The following is a 24,149-nucleotide window of genomic DNA, read 5'->3' as shown; positions in this document are numbered from 1 at the left end:
ATATATATATATATATATATATATATATATATATATAAAGGGATAATAAATAAAGGGAACATTTGACTTTAATTTTGTGTGTGGCTCCAAATCCAGGCCTCCATTGGTTAATAAATTTGATTTCCATTGATGATTTTTGTGTGATTTTGTTGTCAGCACATTCAACTTTGTACAGAACAAAGTATTCAATGAGAATATTTCATTCATTCAGATCTAGGATGTGTTATTTGAGTGTTCCCTTTATTTTTTTGAGCAGTATATATATATATATATATATATATATATATATATATATATATATATATATATATATATATATATATAAAATTCCCTTCTCACCCGTGGTCTCTCTCTCTCTCTCTCTCTCTCTCTCTCTCTCTCTCTCTCTCTCTCTCTCTCTTTCATCCTCTGAGCTCGGGTCCTCTACCAGAGGCCTGGGAGCTTGAGGTTCTCCTCCAGTATCTTGGCTGTGCCTAGAACTGCACATTTCTGGACTGAGATGTCTGATGTTGTTCCTGGGATCTGTTTGAGCCACTGCTCCAGTTTGGGGGTGACTGCCCCGAGGGCCCCGATGACCACAGGCACCACTGTGGTCTTCACCTTCCAGGCCTTCTCCAGTTCCTCTCTGAGGCCCTGGTATTTCTCCAGTTTCTCATGCTCCTTTTTCCTGATGTTGTGGTCACTTGGTATTGCTACATCCACCACAGCGGCTTTCCTCTGTTCTTTATCCACCACCACAATGTCCGGTTGGTTCGCCATTACCATCTTGTCTGTCTGGATCTGGAAGTCCCACAGGATCTTAGCTCGGTCATTCTCCACCACCTTTGGGGGTGTCCCCCATTTTGACCTCGGGGCTTCCAGTCCATATTCGGCACAGATGTTCCTGTACACTATGCCCGCCACTTGGTTATGTCGTTCCATGTACGCTTTCCCTGCCAGCATTTTGCACCCTGCTGTTATGTGCTGGACTGTCTCAGGGGCCTCCTTGCACAACCTACACCTTGGGTCTTGTCTGGTGTGGTAGATCTGAGCCTCTATTGCTCTGGTGTTTAGGGCCTGTTCCTGGGCAGCCAGGATGAGGGCCTCTGTGCTGTCCCTGAGTCCAGCTTTCTCCAGCCATTGGTAGGATTTCCTGATATCAGCCACTTCAGTTATTTGTCGGTGGTACATCCCATGTAGGGGCTTGTCCTCCCATGATGGTTCCTCCAGCACCTCGTCCTCTGTTCCCCATTGCCTGAGACATTCGCTGAGCACATCGTCCGTTGAGGCTTTGTCCTTGATGTATTTATGGATCTTGGATGTTTCATCCTGGACAGTGGCTCTCACACTCACTAGTCCTCTGCCTCCTTCCTTACGGCTTGTGTACAGTCTCAGGGTGCTGGATTTGGGGTGGAACCCTCCATGCATGGTTAGTAGCTTCCGAGTCTTAACATCCGTGGCCTTTATCTCTTCCATTGGCCAGCTAATTATTCCGGCAGGGTATCTGATTACTGGCAAGGCATAGCTGTTTATTGCACGGATCTTGTTCTTGCCATTGAGCTGGCTTCTCAGGACTTGCCTTATTCGTTGGAGGTATGTGGCTGTGGATCCTTTCCTTGTGACCTCATCGAGGTTGCCATTTGCTTGTGGAATTCCCAGGTACTTGTAACTGTGCTCTATGTCTGCTATTGTTCCTTCTGGGAGTGAGACCCCTTCTGTGCGGACGACCTTCCCTCTCTTTGTAACCATCCGGCCACACTTCTCTAGTCCGAATGACATCCCAATGTCAGTGCTGTAGATCCTGGTGGTGTGGATCAGTGAGTCGATGTCTCGCTCGCTCTTGGCGTACAGCTTGATGTCATCCATGTAGAGGAGGTGACTGATTGTGGCTCCATTCTTGAGTCGGTATCCGTAGCCAGTCTTGTTGATGATTTGGCTAAGGGGGTTCAGGCCTATGCAGAACAGCAGTGGGGACAGAGCATCTCCTTGGTATATGCCACATTTGATGGACACTTGTGCAAGTGGTTTGCAGTTAGCTTCAAGGGTGGTTTTCCACAGCCCCATCGAGTTTGCAATGAAGGCTCTTAGAGTCCTATTGATGTTGTACATCTCTAAGCATTCAATGATCCAAGTGTGTGGCATTGAGTCATAGGCTTTCTTGTAATCAATCCAAGCGGTGCACAGGTTGGTGTGTCGGGTTTTGCAGTCTCGGGCGACTGTGTGGTCTACAAGGAGTTGGTGTTTGGCTCCTCTGCTATTTATGCCGATGCCCTTCTGTGCATCGGCATGCTCATGTATTTATCCGTGCTCATGTATTTATCCATGTGCCCGCTTATCTTAGCTGCTATGATGCCTGACATGAGCTTCCATATTGTAGAGAGACAGGTTATCGGCCGATAGTTGGATGGGACTGAACCCTTTGAGGGATCCTTCTGGATCAGGATTGTGCGCCCTTCATATATATATATATATATATATATATATATATATATATATATATATATATATATATATATATATATATTAGTATATATATATTAGTGACGTGCGGTGAGGTTCATTGCTGGTGAGGCACTGACTTATGACTTAGACACCATCCATGTTATTGGACCTACGGGAATTTCGTGCAGGCATACAACGCTGGGAGGCAAAAAGACTAACCTTTTACATGTCATCCATAGCCGCGTTAACTCAGTGAAACTTAGAAATTTAGGTATTAATTTCGTGCTATGATCCACAGCAAAGTGATCTGTATTCGCCAAGCTACACAGACTCGTTGGCATAGCAACTGACAACAATGCCACTTCATGTTTTAGGATTTAATACCAAAAAACATTCAAGAATTTTGCACACAGAACAGAACATTTAGTCTGTTGTTGTGTACGTTTTAGGCTTAATGTTTCATTAATAAATAATTGCTGTGGTAGATTAGCTACCGCTCTGTTTTACTGAATTATTTAAACATAATCTGTAGCCCACAACACGCACATTTCATTAAAAAACTAAACAAAAACATCTTATTGCTGTCTTACCTTTATGTATCAATGAAATCCACACAGCAAATCCAGGAGGCCCAGATTAACTCTGTCAGATTTGATTTCAACAGTTTTAAAGTGTCTATATGGGTCCACACCAGAAAGTGTTAATTTAACTCTTTTTGGAGAGTTGGTATCTTAACTCTAATAAAGTGTCAAATATCAAATCTGCTGGAGTTAATAATTTAACACTTACTGACACTAATTCAGCGTTAGATCTTAATATTAACTCTCACAGAGTACTTCTTTAACTTCTTAAGAGTTATTTGTAATTAATAATAAATAGGTACTTTATTGTGTTGAACTTTTAAAAATTCTTTGGAAAATAAACATTTAATAAAGAGGCAATGATTTTCTCAAATGCATTTATTTCAAAATGTGCACCATAATTACAAAACATATTACAACGTGGAATAATGTGCATGTTTCACATGTCACTTTTATTCACATATTGCTTATGAAAAGGTCTAACATATCAGCTGTGCAATACAAAATGCAGTATGCTTAATACATTTTCCTTCAATACAATATGCATGAAATTGTTCAAAGTACAAGGTGGAGAAAATAAAGCCTGTATCAATGCCTGCAGTTCATGTAATATTTGATAGAGTACATTTTCTTTTAACAGGTGGATTGCCAGATATGTACAGTACATAGACCAACCTGATATTCAGATCCATCATTTCTTATCCAGTTTATGTTTCTGTTCATAAGAGACAGTTCCTCTCTGCACTCCACCAAAGATGTCCACTCACTAACAGGTTGTCTTCAGGTTGTTGGGCTGTTCGTGACGTTTGGCCGGAGACACCAACATGCTCCTCTACTGCATCGGATAGTCTTCAGTCTCTGAGTACTACAGCCAGTGTCGGTCTCTGGATCATAACAAACAAAAAACAGAACAATAAGGAATGGAGCGAAGGAATACATTTTTACTACAACTCTAACAACAAGCCTCCATTACAGAAATGTGGAGTTTCATATATTAACATAGCGGTTCTCAACGTGGGCGGTACCGCCCCCAGGGGGCGTTCAGAGGACGGCAGGGGGCGCTGGCGGACACTTTTACAAAAGGGGGGCGCTGGGATGCCTTTGGGGGGCGTTTGGTCGAAGGTAAATTTTACACCTTAAATGCACAACAATGCCAGTTTAAACTTTGAGCAACTTGGTAAAACTGTATTGTTTAACATTAAATCATGCTTGGCTGCAACTGTATCAATAGCAGCTCTTCTTCTATTCAGTGTTTGTAGCTTCTGTTAGCTTCTTGGCGCAGCTCCGTTCTCCTGCTACTGGTAGCTAAAATCACGATACCCTCACTGTGTATCCCTCTGAAAAATGAACCCATTTAAATAAAGAAATCCCTCCATTGATGATGCCACGATAGAGAGCGTTCATTTTATAGCGTTAACACCGGTGCTGTAAGTGGTCCGGTATGAAACGGGGGTGATAGAACAACACAGCACTTTTAAATTTCAATAATCAGAATACCGAAATTGTTTCCGTTGTTTTAAAAGGTTTATGTCAGTCTGCCTTTTCCCCATCGATACGCTTCCCGACCGCCCTGCACCTTAGGGGTTTTAAAAAAAAAAAACGACGCGCACATTGGCAAAACTCTGAAACAGGAGAAGTCGGACGTAAAACGGAGCGATGAACTAGATGTGAATTATGGCATAAAAACAGAGAATCCGACACTGAACAGTGAAAAATCAACACATGATGTGAAACATGACGATGAGGCGGCGCAGCAGGTGATCAGTGAAGATTACTGATGGTCAATAAATGATAAAATAAATCTAGCAACAGGAAATAAACTAAAGTGGACATAGCAATAAACTAAGAGAGGATAATTACTAATCAGATGAAATTAAATGGGAATGAATGAAGTACAAAATTCAAGAATAAACTAAGAAAAAACTAAAGCAAATATAGAGGGATAAACTGGTATGGCAAGACCTTTCGAGCAATAATTAATACAGAGGACTGTAATGCAAGAATAAACAGACACTATTTCCAGATAAAAGGTAAAATAATATTGTTGAAGTGCCATGGGTTTGTTGAGACCACATCTAATACCGAGAATAAATATATCTTACAGACCATATCAGTAAATAACTTATCACTTATTTATGTTTTTAATTAGATTTGATATATTTATTTCTTCAATATATTTTTCATGTCAGTGTTAATGTCATGAGGCTGATGACTCCATGACACTTTCAATTTGACTCATTAGGATTTGATTAAGAACCAGATTTGTTCTTTGTAATTTCTGTCCAGTAAAACTATTAATCTATAAATCAATAGACAGGTCTATATAAAGATATAGACATGTTTCTGTCTCATATTTCTATGGCATTTTAACACTTTTGAATTTGCTGTGCATGCACCGCTAATTCTGCACAAAAATATCCGTTCATCCAAAGCCAAGTCCTCGGCATGTCTTTTCTACTCCATTTAAAAATCATAAAACTGTCTCAAAGCAAAACCTTCAGCTCCGGTGTTGGTCTTCCTTTAGTTATTTTCTCCTGCTTCAACTGAAAATCCACTTTAGAAAACTGTTTAAGTGTAGAAATGTAGTCTTTATGACAACAGTCATAAATATTCATGAAGGCTTATTCATGTTCATGACAGGTGTTATGTCATGTTTATGACAGTGTCATGTCAGTCTTATTCAAACCCCTTCAAATAAAGTGTTACCTCTTTCATGCTGACGTCTGAAGAGATGAGAAAACAAATATATCGCTGTACTTTACTTATTTACTGTATGGCTAGCTCCATGGCTAGCTCACTGTGTCTTACTCTGCAGTTGTGGAGTCACAATATCTGGGATCATGAGCGCCCCCTGCCAGGAGGCAAGAGAACTGCCTGCCTCACCTCACCAAAACTAATCAGAATTGGTTAAGCTAAGTAAAAAATAGATACTTTATAGTACAAACCACAGGGTGAAAATAGCAATATAAATGATTTTATTATTATATATTATATATCCCCTGACCGCACGTCACTGATATACATACATACATACATGCATACATACATACATACATACGTACATACATACATATATGAGGTGAAACATCTGGTGGTCTGGTGTGATGCAAACCATCTAATCCTGAATGTCAACAAAACAAAATAAATTGTTGTTGATTTCAGGAAAAATCAGCCAAGTCACACACCCCTCCTCATCAGTGATGCTGCAGTGGAACAGGTCAGAAACATTAAATTCCTGGGGATACAGATTACTGACACTTTGACCTGGTCCCTCCAAATCTCTAGTCTGGTGAAGAGAGCTCAGGAACGTCAGCACTTTTTACATCAGATTAGAAGACCAAACCTCCCACCTCCCATCCTCATCATTTTCTACAGAGGGACAATAGAGAGCATACTGACAAACAGCGTCTCTGTCTGGTTTGGATCATGCAACACTTGCAATGTGTGGAGAGAGTGGTGAGGACAGCTGAGAAAATCACTGGGACTGAGCTTCCTTCTATCTGTGACTCTGCTGGCAGTCGCTGCCCGTCCAGGGCTCAGGCAATAATGAAAAACCTCTTCCACCCTCAGCATGGTTTGTTCTCCCTGTTGCCCTCTAGGAAAAGGTTCAGCAGCTTCAAATGCAGAACAACCAGATTCCACAACAGTTTCATCCCTCATGTCATAAAGACACTAAACTGCCATTTGTTTAATCTTTCATTGCATATATTTATATCAATACTTTTATTACTACTTATTTATTTATTATATTGTAGCCTTGCAACGAAATTTCTTTAAATATGTAATTGTTTTGAATGTACAATTAAATTACAATAAAATCTGTCTATGTCTATTTACTTGGTTTAAATTGCAGCACTAAGTTAAAACTCACAAGTAAAGATTAATTAACTGTCACAACTTATAAAACTATTTTTAGACAACTTGTATCTTGTTATATCAACTTCATAAACTTTCATTTTCAAGTTAAACTACTTTCGAATGTTTTACAGTGTAGTGACCAAAGCTGACCTACATCAGACTTGATCTCCCCCATGGGAGCTCATTTTAAGCCTATTTCAAACATTTATGGGTCCCATATGAAAATACACTCTGGGCAATAAAAATTAAAAGTTAGAACAAAAAAAATATGATTTGATCAAATCAAGACGAAGATGTGAGAAACTGGCCCAGAAAGCATAATTTAAACAATTTATTAGTTTTCAAAGGTTTTTCCTTTTGTTTTTTTTCTTCTTTTTTTTCATAAAAGTGCCAATTCTTCCGTCTGCTAATCACCATGATTAATCTAGGGAGACGAGTCCACTTAAAAATGACTTTTATTTATCAGTAAAAGACATTGTATGATTAGCTGGATGACCCAGGTGATTATTAGCAGCTACGCAGGTTTATATTTATCACATGAAGCAGCTCCGAAAACAATCATTTGCCCCATTAAGCCTTCTGTTTTAAATATTAGATTTTGAAACGCAACATCCTGGAGCAAACTGTTTTATTTTGAAAGTAAGCCCCCTCTGCCTGTGTCTGCCTGGCTTGACGCAGCTCTCCTAAACTCCAGCACCTGAACGCCGCGCTGCGCGGACCCGGACGCATGGGGAGGAACACGCTCGGTTCTAACTACACTTTACCTTTTAATTAAAACTTGTGCTTATCATACACCTGCTTCCTTTATTCGTGTTCTGGTTCATATTAGTCATCCTGCTGACGGACTGAGTTTGGATACTGGCAGAGGGGCGGGAGGAGGAGGCAGAGGAGCGCTGACGGCTCCCAGATGGAACACCGGACTCCTAGATCTCAGGGCGCACGGCGAACCCGGAGTGAGTGAAGCTGGTGTGTGGACGCTGCTCCCGGTAAGAAGCGCTGGCAAAGTTTTCATCATTTTTGCTGCTTTTATTTGCACTTTTCTTGCTGCGCTGCTCCGTGTTCAGCACTGAATGTGTTGCACAACAGAACATTTCTGGATGTGATGTCGCTCTTTGTCATTTACGCTCTCTACAGAACGGATTTTTAGAAATTACAAGTCTATGCAATAAAATTAGTCTTTGATCTTGTTACGGAGAGGGTGCTTGGACGTATTGACTTCCTGAATCATGGAAGTATTTAAATATTCAGTTTTTAAATATTTGGTTTTAATTAGAACCAGAATCATCATTTCATTCCGTTTGTCTGGCAGAGTTACATCACAAATGTCAGGCTTTCTGAAATATATGGATCCTTTTTTGGATAAACTGTTGTTTTTGCAGATGTGGAGATAATTTTGATTTTATTCAGCATTAGACACTTTTAAGCTCCTGCTTTAAATTTTAATTACGATAAATGATTGAAAATGATTCTGCATTCCTAAAATAAAACCACCTTCAGGGCGAGGTCTTGTTGATGGATAAATATACAGTATTGTGTTTTGGAGAGTTATATCAGGAGATAATTTAATTCCATCATGGCCAGACTGTCAGCAAGGGAGGCTTGTAATGCATTTCAAAAATAATTTTCAAGGTACATCAGCCCATTTTCAGGTAGAAGAAATGACTTCCTTTTTTAATTTTCTGTTTAATTGATATCTACTCAACAGTCACTGTTGAATAACAAAAAAGCTCTCAAATGTGCAGCCCTGGACTCCTTTCATTGTAAAAGCTGAGTTTCCATAGGAAATTGAGTGAAAAAGGAGGGATAGTGGTGAATACAGTCTCATTATTTTCATTAAAGATGCACACACAGAAGGACTCCTCTTTAAAGTGAGAGCTGGCTTGCCAGCTCTCCTGTTGGACCTTTTACCCAGATGCCAGATAATGCTGCCCTGTGCTGTTTTGTCCAAAATAGTTCAGACTTTTGTTCTAACTTCTTAAAGACGTTGTATCTTTTGGAATGATTTCCCCCCCAGGATCTCAGGGGACCCATAAATGATGGAAAGAGCATTTGGCAGATCAAACATGGGCAGCATTTGGTATGTGTGTAACCATGGCAATGTGGGTGTGTTGTAGAATCTTCCACCTTGTATCTTCTCTTGCCTGATAAACATTTGAAGGGATATTAACCCTTTCATGCATACTGGTCACTACAGTGGACAGCTATCTAAAAGCCATTTTCTTGTGCTTCTTGTGGATTTTTGTGTTATAAATGCACACAGATCACTGAAGTGGACACTAATGCATCACTATCAAATACTGGCCATAAGCTGCAAATGCAAGAAATGATTTTTGTTAAATCCAATATGGCCGACAGACAAAAAAGCATGCCAGTCATCCCTGTCCCTCCTTCTACTGTAGATGACTCTTGAAGGTAAAAAAAACATATTGTAACATCAGATAACCCCTAAGGAACAATACAAATGATTCCCAGGTCATTCAGTTTGACATATCCAAGATTATTTCAGTGCTTAAAGGAATCTCCATCAGTACATTTAAAAATTAACCATCGGCTGGAGTAGCAGATCAATGTCAATGCAGTTCATTTCATCTTAAATTAGCAGTCAGTGAAAAATAATAACTATTATCATCATCCTCATCATATGAGCGGATTTATGCAAAAGCTTTCAGGTTTTTTTCACTCTTTCACATAAATGTATTTTGGGGGGATTTTATGTTAGACGAAGACAAAGTGCTACCTATTTGTGAAACAGAACTAAATTAAACTTGTTTAGGTCCAGCATAAAAATGAATTGTCCCAGAAATTATGGCAATGAGTGATAATATTATTAACTAATAACATAAGAATGCAAGTACACCCTCTCAAATATCAATAAACAAATTTCTAAAGATTTAACAATGGAACTGGAAGATTTGTAGTATCCAAAATAAAAAAAACAAAATAAATCAAATGGATTATAAAGACTCTGTAAGTAATCATTAGGCTCAGACAGGGAAAACAGGCAAAACTGCCAGTTAGGACTTTAGTGAAAAAAGTGTAAACTTACTACAAATGTTACAGCGTTTTTCTAAATGCTGTCTTTTCAACTAGATTAGCGGTTCTCAACGTGGGCGGTACCGCCCCCAGGGGGCTTTCAGAGGACGGCAGGGGGCGCTGGCGGACACTTTTACAAAAGGGGGGCGCTGGGATGCCTTTGGGGGGCGTTTGGTCGAAGGTAAACTTTACACCTTATATGCACAACAATGCCAGTTTAAACTTTGAGCAACTTGGTAAAACTGTATTGTTTAACATTAAATCATGCTTGGCTGCAACTGTATCAATAGCAGCTCTTCTTCTATTCAGTGTTTGTAGCTTCTGTTAGCTTCTTGGCGCAGCTCCGTTCTCCTGCTACTGGTAGCTAAAATCACGATACCCTCACTGTGTATCCCTCTGAAAAATGAACCCATTTAAATAAAGAAATCCCTCCATTGATGATGCCACGATAGAGAGCGTTCATTTTATAGCGTTAACACCGGTGCTGTAAGTGGTCCGGTATGAAACGGGGGTGATGGAACAACACAGCACTTTTAAATTTCAATAATCAGAATACTGAAATTGTTTCCGTTGTTTTAAAAGGTTTATGTCAGTCTGCCTTTTCCCCATCGATACGTTTCCCGACCGCCCTGCACCTTAGGGGCTTTAAAAAAAAAAACGACGCGCACATTGGCAAAACTCTGAAACAGGAGAAGTCGGACGTAAAACGGAGCGATGAACTAGATGTGAATTATGGCATAAAAACAGAGAATCCGACGCTGAACAGTGAAAAAATCAACACATGATGTGAAACATGACGATGAGGCGGCGCAGCAGGTGATCAGTGAAGATTACTGATGGTCAATAAATGATAAAATAAATCTAGCAACAGGAAATAAACTAAAGTGGACATAGCAATAAACTAAGAGAGGATAATTACTAATCAGATGAAATTAAATGGGAATGAATGAAGAACAAAATTCAAGAATAAACTAAGAAAAAACTAAAGCAAATATAGAGGAATAAACTGGTATGGCAAGACCTTTCGAGCAATAATTAATACAGAGGACTGTAATGCAAGAATAAACAGACACTATTTCCAGATAAAAGGTAAAATAATATTGTTGAAGTGCCATGGGTTTGTTGAGACCACATCTAATACCGAGAATAAATATATCTTACAGACCATAACAGTAAATAACTTATCACTTATTTATGTTTTTAATTAGATTTGATATATTTATTTCTTCAATATATTTTTCATGTCAGTGTTAATGTCATGAGGCTGATGACTCCATGACACTTTCAATTTGACTCAGGATTTGATTAAGAACCAGATTTGTTCTTTGTAATTTCTGTCCAGTAAAACTATTAATCTATAAATCAATAGACAGGTCTATATAAAGATATAATCAATGTTTCTGTCTCATATTTCTATGGCATTAAAAGGACGTGGAACTTTTGTTTTTCCACTGAAAGCTCTGGTTTACACAATAAATGCCATGTGGGTGAAATTTTATGGATGATACTCTGATGTCCCATTCTCCTGAAGGCAGCACAGAGCTGCGCCACCAGAAACTCACAAAAACAAAGAAGAGCTATGATTAATGTAGTTACAGTTCTATCCATGTTTTAATGTTCAGTCGTTTTGCAAATAGATCAAAGTTTAAACTGGCATGTTGTTCATCTTTTATCTGATCATTTTGTGGAATATTTAACAACTAGAAAATGGCACAAAATAAGAATATTTTTCCACTCTGATTGGCTGCTGTTAGACCTACCAATTTTAACTTTAATGTTCATTGCATTTTTTGTAAACACCTGTGAAAATAATTTCTATTCCCATGAGTTTTTTGTTCTCTGGGAAATTATTTTTGATAATAAATACAGAAACAAGCATAAAAATCAAAACATCTACAATAGTGATAGTAATATTAATGATAAAATAATAGTCAGAGCAAAGTAGCCTGCAAATTCTTTGGTGGGGGTCAGTGAGGGACCTGGATAAAGGCTAGGGGGGCGCTGGCCCAAAAAAGGTTGAGAAACACTGAACTAGATTAAAGGACAGCATTTATTTTGCTATTAAGCAAACTGCACTATTTTGTGCAGACCATTTTGTATTTTATTTGTGGATTAGACATCCCAGTGTCAGTAAACTGGAGACAGGCTTACTGGTTGGTAATGTTTTTCCAATCTGGGAAATCTGCAACGGATGATTACCTATGAGGGATCATCGCTGTTGCTTTCAATGTGTTGGGATCACCCACTGTGGTGGAAGACTAATGCTTGGTAGAAAAAAAACAATCATTTAACTTATAAATTTATCATGTGACTAATTGATTTATTGCTTATTGTGACAGGCCTAAACATGCTTGCAAAAAAAATCTGAAAAGTTTATTGCATTTGTTTTCAGCTCTTTATTTCTGATAACCCTTAGTGAAATAAATGCAATAAATACTTTCCACATGTGATTTAATCTTGAGGAAAAACAAAATTGTTTAGTGTTCAAACAGCATCATAAATACCATAGAACCCTGGAAAAAAGATACACAGAGGCAATATCCCAAGGCTTTAACATTTCATGGAGCATTGTTCAGTCCATTATCTGAAAATTTGGTATTTTGTAACTGCAAAGCACCAATAATTAGTCAGGCAAAAATAGCATTCATCAGAGAAGATAAATGCTATTTCCTGGTGACTGTGGAGGAGCCACAGAACCATAGATCTACTGACAGGTGAGCTATTAGTCATGGACTCCACAAATCAGCTCTTTATAGAGCTCAGCAAGAAGCCATAATAATTCCTGTTGAAGAAAAGCCATGTGGGAGACAGCAAACATGTAGAGGAATGTGCTCTGATCACATGAGACCAAAGTTGGCTTCCATGCAAAATTATTATAATCATTTTTACATGAACTGATAAAAACATGGTGGTGGCAGCATCATGATGTGGCGATGTGTTTTCATCAGTCAAAGAACAGAGCAATCCAAAACTATTAGAAACTACAAAATATTTGAGACTGGGTTGGAAATTGACCTTCCAGGAGGACAGCGACACTGAACACCTAGCCAGAGCAGCAGTGGAATAGTTTAGGATAGAATATTCATGTGCTTGATTTAAATTCTGAAAATTGTAGCAGGGCTTGAAAACTCATAGTCAGATTCTCTTCACCCAACCTGAATGAGTTCAAACTGTTTCATAAAGAAGAACACCTAAATATCTGTTTCTAGATCCAAAGAGCTGGTTGAGCTTGACCCCTGAAGACTTGCAGCGTTAGCTACAATAAAATGAAGTTTAAGGTACCGACTCAGAGAAGCTGTATATAGTGCAAAAGCATGCCACCCTTTTTCAGATTTTATTTGTAAATGTTTCAAAACAATGTCTGATTTTCCTTGCACTTTACAAGTGCTTTGTGTTTCTCAAAATCCCATTAAAGTTCAGTGAAGTTTATGGTTGTAATAACCAGTGTGAATTCTGTAACACAGCAAATTCATGGTTGTTTTTGGTGGTGGACAAATTTGTTCAAATTGCAATTGATTGCAGATTACTAATACTTTTAATTGACATACAAATAATGTTGAAACAAGAGTGTTAATAAAATATGATTTTAAAATAAATCTGTATCAGTAAACATTAACTCATAAGATCCAAACTCTTGACTCCCACAGTCACCTCAACAGCTGAAGGAATTTCAGTGACTCCTGCCTCAGTTATGGATGTACAGTACCTGGTAGTATTACTTGACCCTCCAGCAAGACCCCCAGCTCTTCTTGTGGATTTTGCCAACCCCTTAAGGTTACAAAAAGTGATAAATTAAACATGGTGCAATTTTTTTTATTCCCTGATTGTAATTCTATCTAAACCCCTCTTTACAGTAAGACACAATATTTGAATTTTGCTTAAAGAATTACAAATTTGCTGGGAAATGTTTGTACTGAAAAAAACTTCAAGCTAGTAAGCTTGAAGTTTTTCTCAGGTTGCCTGAATTGCTACATCATGATACACAACCACCATGCTTTCATGAACAGCTGCTTTGTCAACACTTTACACTTTTAGGAACACTTTAGTGTATATTTGATGATCTTCCATTGATTTTGTAATCAATGGAAGAGCATCAAATATACATTAATTTGTATGGAACTACTCACCTGTTTCAGGCCCTCTGAGTGTCAGTATTTTAATGAAGGCGGGAACATACAGCGTTCTATGTTTCATATTTTAAAATTGCTTGTGGTGCAGGTTTTTTAAATTACTGTGTTTTAATAAAGCCTGGCTTCTTTTTGAACGAACGTTTGATTTTAGTTTTGACATAGGACAAAATACATGAATTAACAATTGAAATATTTTTGTGGTGCTAGTGGAATCATTTGGACAGTACTCAGACAGGAAGTTAGCAGAGAGAGAAGGATGGAAGATATGAAGCAAAGGTTTCAAGGTCAACCCCAGGGAGCAACTACTGGATATGGAGCACTGATTTACTGCCATGCCATGCTACAAAAAACAAATCCTGTGACAAAGTTAACATCTAAAAATTAACACTAATCAGTGTTAATAAGTGTTTTATAACTAAATATAGACAGATCAAGGAATGTTAAATTGAAGTTAAGGTACTAACTTTCCTAAAATGATTGAAGTTAACAGCATGTGACGTAGAGCCAAATAGACTCTCACATCCAACAGTGTTGATGTGGCTATGCTGGTTTTGCTTTGAAAAACACTTTCAATCCCCAGTGCCAGCCTTTGTTCTCTTTTTACAGGAAAAAAAGTTGACAGAAACATAATCTTTTTTATGTCCAGATTGTTTGGAGCTAGTCTGGATTAAAAGACTCAGCAGTAATGGCCTGGTGTTTCACAGATGACTACAGGATTATTATGAGTGCTCCTTGCTATCGTCTCTGACCCTGTTTGCACTCTTGCACATCATTTAGTTTACTTCTGTTTAGATCTGTGTATATTCATGTTTCCTGGACTGGATTGCTGCTGGGTGGATGTGAAGGAAACACAGAGACAGTTGAGTTTGGTTTGGAGACAGGAAAATAGATGAATAAAGCCTGCAGAGTAGGATCAGTCTGATGGTGCCCATTTGCCCCCTTTTATAGGTTCATGCTGTTCACGGTGTGGCCATGACGGGCGCCCAGGAGCCAGACCTGCATGAGCAGCATGAAGGACCAGTGCAGGAGGCAGAGGATGAGGAGGAGGATGGGGAAAAGATACAGGTGTCATTGGAGGAAGAAGAGTTGGAGAACAAAGGGGAGGAGAAAGAAAAGGAAGAGCTGCCGTACCCCTCCTTAGCTCCAGTGGTTCTGTTGGCTCTGACCCAAACCAGCCCTCCCCGCTCCTGGTGCCTTCGTGTTGTCTGCCACCCATATCCTTTATTGGTGGAAATACTCCTTAACATGCTCACAACTGCGACTCTTTTTTTGACTGCAGTGTCTGTTTCTGCTCTGCACTTCCTCAGAACTGGTATACATACAAGGTAACAAGCGCTGAGATGTTTATGTTCCCTTCAAACACAGGAGAGGTGGGAGAAAGGTCAGTGCCATGCATATGTGTGTGTTTGCATATGGATGTGTGTTTGGAGGAGCTCAGGTATTTTCCTGGGCCCATTCCTTGTAGAAAGACATGGCCGGCATTTTGGTCCTGATCGCAGGTTTCCATAGTGACAAGCCCTAATGAATCTGCAGGGTTGCAGCTACCCATCAGTTGTATTGTTACTGCTCTCTATTTATATGGCAGAAGGGGTTACAAATGGTGAAGAAAACTCGTGTCAGCTCCCAAACTCCACTTCACTGCTGTCTTTATCTTCTCACCTCCTTTTCCTTCTCGCCATCTCTCTGCCTCCATCCAGTTCCACCCATAAAGGTGCTAGATTGTTTGGGCCTGGTTATCGGTGCTCAGTGGTGTGTGTGTGTGTGTGTGTGTGTGCGTGCGTGTGCGTGTGTGAGTGGCCAGGAATACTGTGAAGTGTGTATAAACGTCAGCAGGACCTCAGGGATTTGTTGAGGCTGTCCAAATTGAATATTTTCCACACCTTATGACTTTATGAGCGCTTGCCTATGTGTGTGTGTTGCTATGCGCTTGCCGTGGCATGTCCGTGGGTTGCTGCAACAGTCAGCACTTTGTGTTCTCCATAAAATATAGATAGATAATTGCTGAATAAATAAAATGTACACCAGGAGTAACAAGAAAAAGAATCACATGCCATCATAGCATGGTTGGTGGTGGCTCAGTGGGGTGGCAGCAAGAATGACTGAATGAAATGAATCTGATGGTTGTAAGTTTGGTTCTGGTTCTAGTGATGCATAGCAGAACCAGAACCACAAGACCTGAGAGGTCTGGAACGCTGCTCCAACAGCAGACCTTTAATTTATTGTGGTGCTAAGCTCACTATCCTCAGCTAAAAAATAGCTTTCACTTATATGATAGAGAAGGTTCTACAGTGTGCAAAATACTCTGACCTAACTACACCAATTTTCTGGGATAATGGTGGCAATGACAGTAGAAGTTCATTCTGCAACCGGTGTGTCCTTGTACAAGAAGCTTCATCTACCTTGCCTGTAGATGGTCAGAAGGGCCGATATCATGATATAACAGAGTTGCTTCTGTCACACTGTCCCAGCTTTCAGTAGAGTGAAATCAAATCAGAAAAAAGAGTAAAAGAAAGAAGCAAGGAAAAAGATATAAAGCGAAAAGGAGAATAATAGGACAAGAAATAAAGAAAAGACATGCACTGGCTGTAAAGAGTGGACACTCAGAATAAACATGGTGGAACAGTGACTACTACACGAACCATAAAGATGGACGGACAATGATGCTGCTTCTGAAAGGATCAGAGTAACACAAAGAAGATGGGAGTTTGGGACATTTGGGAAGGTGATCTGCTCATGTGGCGGACATGTGCAGAGCTGGATACGGATACTGGATATCAACCTTTTGTGGGTTGATTCACAGTGGTTTGCTTTGTATTATTTACATAATTATCTTAGTATTTTCTTTGCAGTCTGAGTTAAATTAATTTATGAAAACTTAAATAATACAGATTAGTAATATTTATGTATTTTTTTTCTTTTTTGGGGGGTTGTTTAAAGGTTTAGGGTAGCCCTAACCCTAACCCAGATGTTACTACGATAAATGATAATATTCTTGTTTCATATAATATAATGGTAATGGCATAATAATACAAGAACACATTCTCAAAGATCAATAGACTTTAAATTGTAATTGTGGAAGTCAGCAGAAAAAGACGAAAAAGTGATTTGAGTCTTGTTTTATTCTCAATGTCTTCCAACCAAAAACCAAAAAATGGAATGAATAATAACCGTTGTTGTCTTCACACCTCACCTTCTCCCCTTCACAATAAAAGCATACATTCTGGTGTGAAATATATACATTGTATCCGCCACACAGCCCCCCCCCTGAACACACAGAATGTCACAAACACAAAAAACCCATAACATGTGAAACAACATCACAAGTATATAAAGATAACAGACACACTACAGAAAAACTAAACAGCAGTAACAAACAAAACAATTGAACTACCTAACGGTGGGAGCTTGATAAGTCGAGTCGGCCATCTCTTCACAGGAACAGGGGTTGAAAGTGAAAAAGACTCTCCAGATCGACTGCTACTGAACTGCCCACCTGAGGGGGACAAACCAGCTGTAAGGGAAGGACCCGGAAGAGTGGGTAAAGAAACTGGGGCACGACCACGGCGAGGTGGCTGAGCCAACCCAACTGGGTCCCCTGGTAACACGTGAGCTGGCTTCAAACGGTCCACAGAAATACTCTCCTGATTACCCCCCAACTCCACCAAAAAATCCTTAGGTCCCCTCTCCAAAACATGGAATGGACCATCGTAAGGAGGCTGAAGTGGTGAGCGGTGTGAGTCGTGGCAGATAAATACATACTCGGCAGACATTAGGTCCTTTGGTACAAACACCTGTGGGAGGCAGTGATGTGCTGCTAATGGGGCAAAAGATCTAGATTCCCCATTTAGAACCGTTCTACTCCCCTGGGAATTAACCGAACCCGACGGACCCGGAAGAAATTCCCCTGGTACCCGCAAGGGTTAGGGTTAGGGCTGGCCCAGGACCAACTCAGCTGAAGAAAACTGCAGGTCCTCTTTTGGGGCCGAACTCAGGCCCAACAAAACCCAAGGCATGCGATCTATCCAACTATTATCCACCAATGAGGCCCGCAATGCAGCCTTCATTGTGCGATGGAACCTCTCACAAAGACCATTGGCCTGCGGATGGTAGGCAGCAGTACGGAGGAGTTTAACTCCAAGGCTCTCTGCCACTGCAGTCCACAACTCTGAAGTGAACTGGGGACCTCTGTCAGAGGTCAAGTCCAATGGCACACCAAACCGGGACACCCAGGAGGAGATAAATGCCCGAGCCACATCAGCCGAAGTGGTTGATGACAGCGGAACTGCCTCCAGCCATCGAGTAGTTCTGTCCACCATCGTCAGGAGATAGGTAAAACCTCTGGAAGGTGGAAGCAGCCCCACTAAATCCACATGCACATGTTCAAACTTCCGTTGCGGAACCGGAAAGTGCTCCAGTGGAGCCTTAGTGTGCCGTTGGACCTTGGCACGCTGGCAAGCCAAACAGGAAGCCGTCCATGTCCGCACATCTTTACGGAGTCCCGGCCACACAAACTTTGCCCCTACCAGTTTAACAGAACTTTTGACGCCCGGGTGTGAAAGGGAATGAACTGCCTCAAAAACCCGCCGACGCCAACTAGAAGGGACCAGAGGTCGAGGTTTGCCAGTCGAGACATCGCAAAGAAGGGTTGCACCACACTCATGAAAGGAGACCTCTAAATGCAAACTGGATTCCACTGCTTTAAAGGCCAGAATATCCTGGTTGGTCAGTTGGTCTGTGGCCATGGCGAGGTAGTCCACACCTAAATGCACAGAAGCAACCCTTGCTCTGGACAGACAGTCAGCCACCAGATTATTCTTGCCAGCCACATGTTGAATGTCAGTGGTGAACTCTGAAATGGCAGATAAATGCCGTTGTTGCCGAGCTGACCACGGTTCAGAAACTTTTGCAATAGCAAAAGTGAGAGGCTTGTGGTCAACAAAAGCAGTAAAGTCCCTGCCCTCCAACATGAAGCGGAAATGGCGTGTTGCCAGAAAAAGGGCAAGCAGTTCCCTGTCAAAGGTGCTATGTTTTTTTTTCAGCATCCCGGAGTTTCCTGCTAAAAAAAGCGAGGGGTTGCCAGGCACCATCCACCCATTGCTCACAAACTGCCCCAACTGCATAATCAGAGGCGTCAGTTGTTAGAGCCACAGGAGCAACTGGAGATGGATGGGCCAAAAGCGCAGCATTAGCCAAGACCTTCTTGGAATCATCGAATGCCTGCGCCCTCTCAGGGGTCCACTCTATCTGCTGGTCCCCTTTTTTGCCTCTAAGTGCTTCATACAAGGGGTGCATGAGGTGAGCTGCCCGTGGGATGAAACGGTTATAAAAGTTAATCATCCCCAAAAACTCCTGCAGGGGCTTCAATGAGGGAGGGCAGGGAAAAGCAGAAACTGCTTCAACCTTTGCCGGCAGGGGAACCGCCCCTTGAGAAGACACTTCGTGACCCAGGAACTCAACAGCAGGCACTCCAAATTGGCATTTAGCTGGGTTCACGATCAGGCCATGTTCACTGAGCCTAATAAACAGCTGATGAAGGTGTACTATGTGTTCTTCCACGGAGGGACTAGCCACCAGTATGTCGTCCAAATGAATGAACAAAAACGGCATACCCTGCAGGACTGAATCCATAAGCCACTGGAAAGTCTGCACTGCACCTTTAAGACCGAAGGGTGTCCGTAAAAACTCAAAAAGACCAAAAGCCGTGATAACTGCGGTTTTGGGTACATCTAAGGGATGGACTGGAACCTGATGGTAGCCTCGCACCAAGTCCACCTTAGAGAACACGGTTGCTCCAGCCAGGTGAGCAGAAAAATCCTGAATGTGAGGAATTGGGTACCTGTCATTACTGGTTGCGTTGTTAAGGCGCCGAAAATCCCCACAGGGTCGCCAACCCCCGTCTGCTTTGGGAACCATGTGCAACGGAGATGCCCGTGGACTTTTGGAGCGCCGTACAATGCCAAGACGCTCCATGTTTGCAAACTCCTCCTTCGCTATCGCCAACTTAGCGGTGTCTAGGTGGCGCGCTCGCGCAAAAACCGGTGGACCGACTGTAGTTATACAATGCTCCACCCCATGCTTAGCCACGGTAGCAGAAAATGTGGGAACTGTTAAAGATGGGAACTCAGCTAACAGATGCTGATACTCATCACCTGTGGCAAGCATGTTGGCGAGAGGTCGTTGGCTGGGACCGCCAAGTTTACAGGGGTATGTGTCAAAAGACACAGCATCTATTAAGCATCTATTAGCAACATGCACCAATAACCTAAGAGCACACAAAAAATCTGCACCCAAAATAGGTAAAGACACAGAAGCTATCACAAAGTCCCCCTAAAATTGGCGTCCGTTGAAACACACAGTCACCAACCTTGAGCCAAAAGTGTGAATCGGGGTGCCGTTAGCTGCGTCCAGTGGCGGTCCGTTACTTTTGCACAAAACGTCCGCTGCCGAAAACTACCGAGCTACCGAGCGGCGGCTCTGTCGTTTCCCTGATGCACAAATGAACACGGAGGAATGCAGCGCTTCGCCTTCACTCCGAACCGGCGATGGTAGAAACAGAGAACGTCGTCCTTCCATTGCTCTGTCACCGCAGCCACGGCATCAACAGGCTCCGACTCTCCTTGAGTCAGAACTGGTAGAAGTGCATTCACATTGTAGTGCCTGGAAGTCAACAAAATCCGGTCCGCTTCTTCAGCCAGGGAGCAATAATCCTTGGTGCGAATCACCGGGGAGCTGGCCAGCGCGGTGCGAACAGGTGGGGGAAGCTGGCGCAGAAACAGATGTGTAAAAAGGAAAGAGACATCTCCCGAGCCAAGTAATGCCAGCATGTTCTCCATCAGCTCAGAGGGCTTGCGATCCCCCAAGCTATTCAGAGAGAGCAAGCGATCGGCCCGCTCCACGTCTGACAGTTGGTAGAGCCGAAGCAGATTCTCCTTGAGAGCGCCGTATTTGTTAGCGGTTGGTGGGTTCCTCAGCAGACCCATCAGACGGCGGGTTGAAACGGAATCCAATGCAGCAACTACATGGAAGTACTTGGTCTCATCTGTGGTTATCCCCCGGAGATGGAACTGGGCTTCCACATGCTGGAACCATGGTTCTGGATTGTGCTGCCAGAACTCTGGAAGCTTGATAACGGCAGCAAAAACAGAAGCGGCGGTTGGAGCAATGGCCGCCTGGCAAAAAACTGGGTCCGAAACCACAGGAGGCGGAGAAGCGGCGGCAGCATCTGGTGAGTTCTGTCGAGAAAAGTCGAGCTCAGCCCACTTCCCCATGCTGGAGATTTTAGTTTAATAATAACAATAAATAAAGTTATCTTTAAAACTGATTACACAGGTGACATCAAGACCCAACAGTAGAGTCAGACGGTAATAAAATTAATCTGGTTGTGTGTGTTGTTATTGTGTCCTGCTTTAATTCTACTTTTTTCTATTTAATCATAAAAAAATCATAGTCTGACAGAAGGAAAGTTATGAAACAGGAAAAGCAGGTTTCCTGAAAAAAGAGGAAGTTTCCAGCCTGCAGTGATTAAAAATAGTTCAGACTGCTCATTTTGGGCATTAAAGGTTTAAAGAATAAAATCTAGACGTTTTGAGTAATTGGATAAAACCCAGAGTAAAATACTTGAATTAATAATGATAACTTGTAATTAAGCCAATAATCAATATTGGTTTAACCGGTGGTTGATGTTGGTTTGATTATAAGAATATTTACACTTACTCTTATACTTAAAGGTGAAAGAAGTAACTGTAACATGGGGTCAAATAATTAGAATAATAAATTATTCTTGGTTTCTTTTCAGAAATGTCTGTAATAACTCACATCATGATTATAATAAGGGTAGCTAATAAGCTATGGTTATTATAATATAAGTGAATGCTAAATCAGATAAACTAAAAGGTTATAAATGTGATTTTGACATTGAACTTGAAATGTGGTGAAATGTGTAACTGTAACTAAAGGTCACTGATGTTGTGTTAGAGGTAGATGGTAGGTGAAGGGTCAGGGAGAAAGAGGAACTGATGGGAGAGCGGAGGTGTCCAACGCCTTATTGCTAAACTTCAACTTACCTAAGAGAAGGTTAGACACAAGAGGGCTGTTGAGCAACTTGGGACATTAGAACAGACATCATGTCATGTCCAAAGATGGTGATGGATATGAGATCATCGGCCAATGCTAATGCACCAAAAGGGTGGATAAACCCTATATAAGGTGAGTGCAAAAGAGGAGTCTTTGGTTGGATCCTTCAGGCAGCTTCGAGCCAAGATCGAGATGGACAAAGAACTCTGCAGCTGAAGAAGAGCCGGAGCCACAGAGCAGAAGACTGTTCTGCACATGGGGACCAACCCATTAGCCCCGCAACATGTGGCTTCAAATTGCACTTCTCTCATCAGCTGGGTTTGGGACCCCAAAGATAAAGAAAAAGACCAAGGCAAAGATGAAGATAAAGACAAAGACAAAGAACAAAGGCAAAGAGGAAGAACTGGTGTGTTCCTTCCATGAGACCAGCCCTTCTACATCTCGAGAGACCAGAAAGATCGTGAGACGAGGAGAAAGGAGCTACAGAGCTGCAAGACAAGAAGCTGAGGACCACTACGAGCATGAGGAAGTCACCCTGAGGCCCGAGACCTGCCGCTCTGACTCAGTACTCTTCCTGTACTGGGAGCCTCCTGCTGCTGCAACGCCTTTTTCATCATCAGGCCAGTTCTGGGGTTCAAAATGCCAAACTCCGTCCGTCTCTCTCAAAGTTTTCTTTTTTTAGTTCACAGTGTCAGCATTAGGGAAAGATAGGCTAGATTATTGATTTTACTTATTTGATTATTTCTGTTACTGATTTAAGCTGTACTGACCCTTGCAAAACTGCCTTACTAATAAAATAATTAGCATCAAGAAAATCTAAAAGATGTTGTGGACATTCAGTTAATGAGTCACCTTAAAGTTCTTTGATGGTTGTAAAATAGCTATGAAGTTTGATTCTGGGAGGAGAAGGTGGAAAATGTTTTATAGGTTGTTTTTAGCCAAAACTAAAACAACACCCTTGGGACTCGCCCGAGTCACTAAAACCAACCTGGTTCAATAACAAGTGCAAGTTGTAATAAGAGAAAGAGCGACCGTTAACAGGTGTGCTCTGTGAAACTAGCTGATTCTGGGCTGCTCTATCTGGCTAATTCACAGAGTGAAAAAGGGTGGGACATCTGGATGAAGGTCGTTAGAAACCAGGCTAGTCTTTCTCGCACCCAGCTTAAACAGAGTTTACTTCAGTTCTGGGAAGGGTAAATCTCGGCAGATTTAGGAAACTCAATTCACCCGTTAGAAGGAGAGCTGGGAGCAACATCTCCCTCCTCTCAGAAGAGGAAGTAGAGAGAGAGAAGGGGGGGGGTGTTGTGCAACAACAGTTCTCGTTAAAAAACATGTCCAGATGTTCGCAGTTGTTCGGGGTCACCAATGTGGAAGGCAGCAGAAAAAGATGAAAAAGTTATTTGAGTCTTGTTTTATTCTCAATGTCTTCCAACCAAAAACCAAAAAATGGAATGAATAATAACCGTTGTTGTCTTCACACCTCACCTTTTCCCCTTCACAATAAAAGCATACATTCTGGTGTGATATATATACATTGTATCCGCCACATAATGAACAATTGACACTGGGACTAGAAGACGTTCTAAATATCCAAAATAAACAAAACAACAGAAACAACAAATAAAATGATTTATGAAGCCTCTGTAAACAAAGTTATCCTTCAAAGAAAGGGATGGTTGAAATCAAAACACCTGACTGAAAACTTTGTCAACCATTTCTTGGAAGAAGTAGAATGAGAAAAGAGAAAAACTATCAACCATGTGTTCGTTATTCTGCAATAGCCAGCCACACCCTAACCTCACCACTGACTGACCATTGACCAGTTCTCTGTCTAACAGGTCCGGAAAATCCCTGAAACCTGGGTCTTACCCTATCACAGGTTTACTAGAGAAATTCTGTTTAAACTGACGGCGGAGAAAACTCGTCTAGCTCTAACTACCTTCAGATCCAGAAGTTACGGCCCTTTTCAGTTGAGAAACAGTCGACAGAGTAGCGCTAGCTGCCGCATAGTTCCAACAACCACTCCCGTTAACGGTAGCTTTTCTCCTTAAAA

The 24,149-nt window shown here is 41.3% G+C and overlaps 2 protein-coding genes across 2 annotated transcripts in view; one reads left to right on the top strand and one right to left on the bottom strand.

The window, feature by feature from the left end:
- The first annotated feature begins 7,097 nt into the window (after positions 1 to 7,097).
- The window catches only part of LOC106908529 (voltage-dependent T-type calcium channel subunit alpha-1H-like), a 290,955-nt gene continuing 273,903 nt past the window's right edge, over positions 7,098 to 24,149 (top strand). The window contains exons 1-2 of the mRNA XM_088014499.1: positions 7,098 to 7,846; positions 14,972 to 15,237. Coding sequence (XP_087870625.1) covers positions 14,996 to 15,237 — 242 coding nt within the window. The 5' untranslated portion in view covers positions 7,098 to 7,846; positions 14,972 to 14,995. The remainder of the gene's footprint in view (positions 7,847 to 14,971; positions 15,238 to 24,149) is intronic.
- The window catches only part of LOC148161024 (uncharacterized), a 44,164-nt gene continuing 40,496 nt past the window's right edge, over positions 20,482 to 24,149 (bottom strand). Inside the window, exon 4 of the mRNA XM_088007171.1 lies at positions 20,482 to 21,255. Coding sequence (XP_087863297.1) covers positions 20,482 to 21,255 — 774 coding nt within the window. The remainder of the gene's footprint in view (positions 21,256 to 24,149) is intronic.

This window comes from Poecilia mexicana, unplaced genomic scaffold (genome assembly GCF_051168715.1).
Source record: "Poecilia mexicana isolate PSO_F unplaced genomic scaffold, ASM5116871v1 scaffold_1, whole genome shotgun sequence".
Lineage (NCBI taxonomy): Eukaryota > Metazoa > Chordata > Actinopteri > Cyprinodontiformes > Poeciliidae > Poecilia > Poecilia mexicana.
The sequence above is the reverse complement of the archived record's forward strand: the minus strand, read 5'-3'. Positions and strand labels throughout refer to the sequence as shown.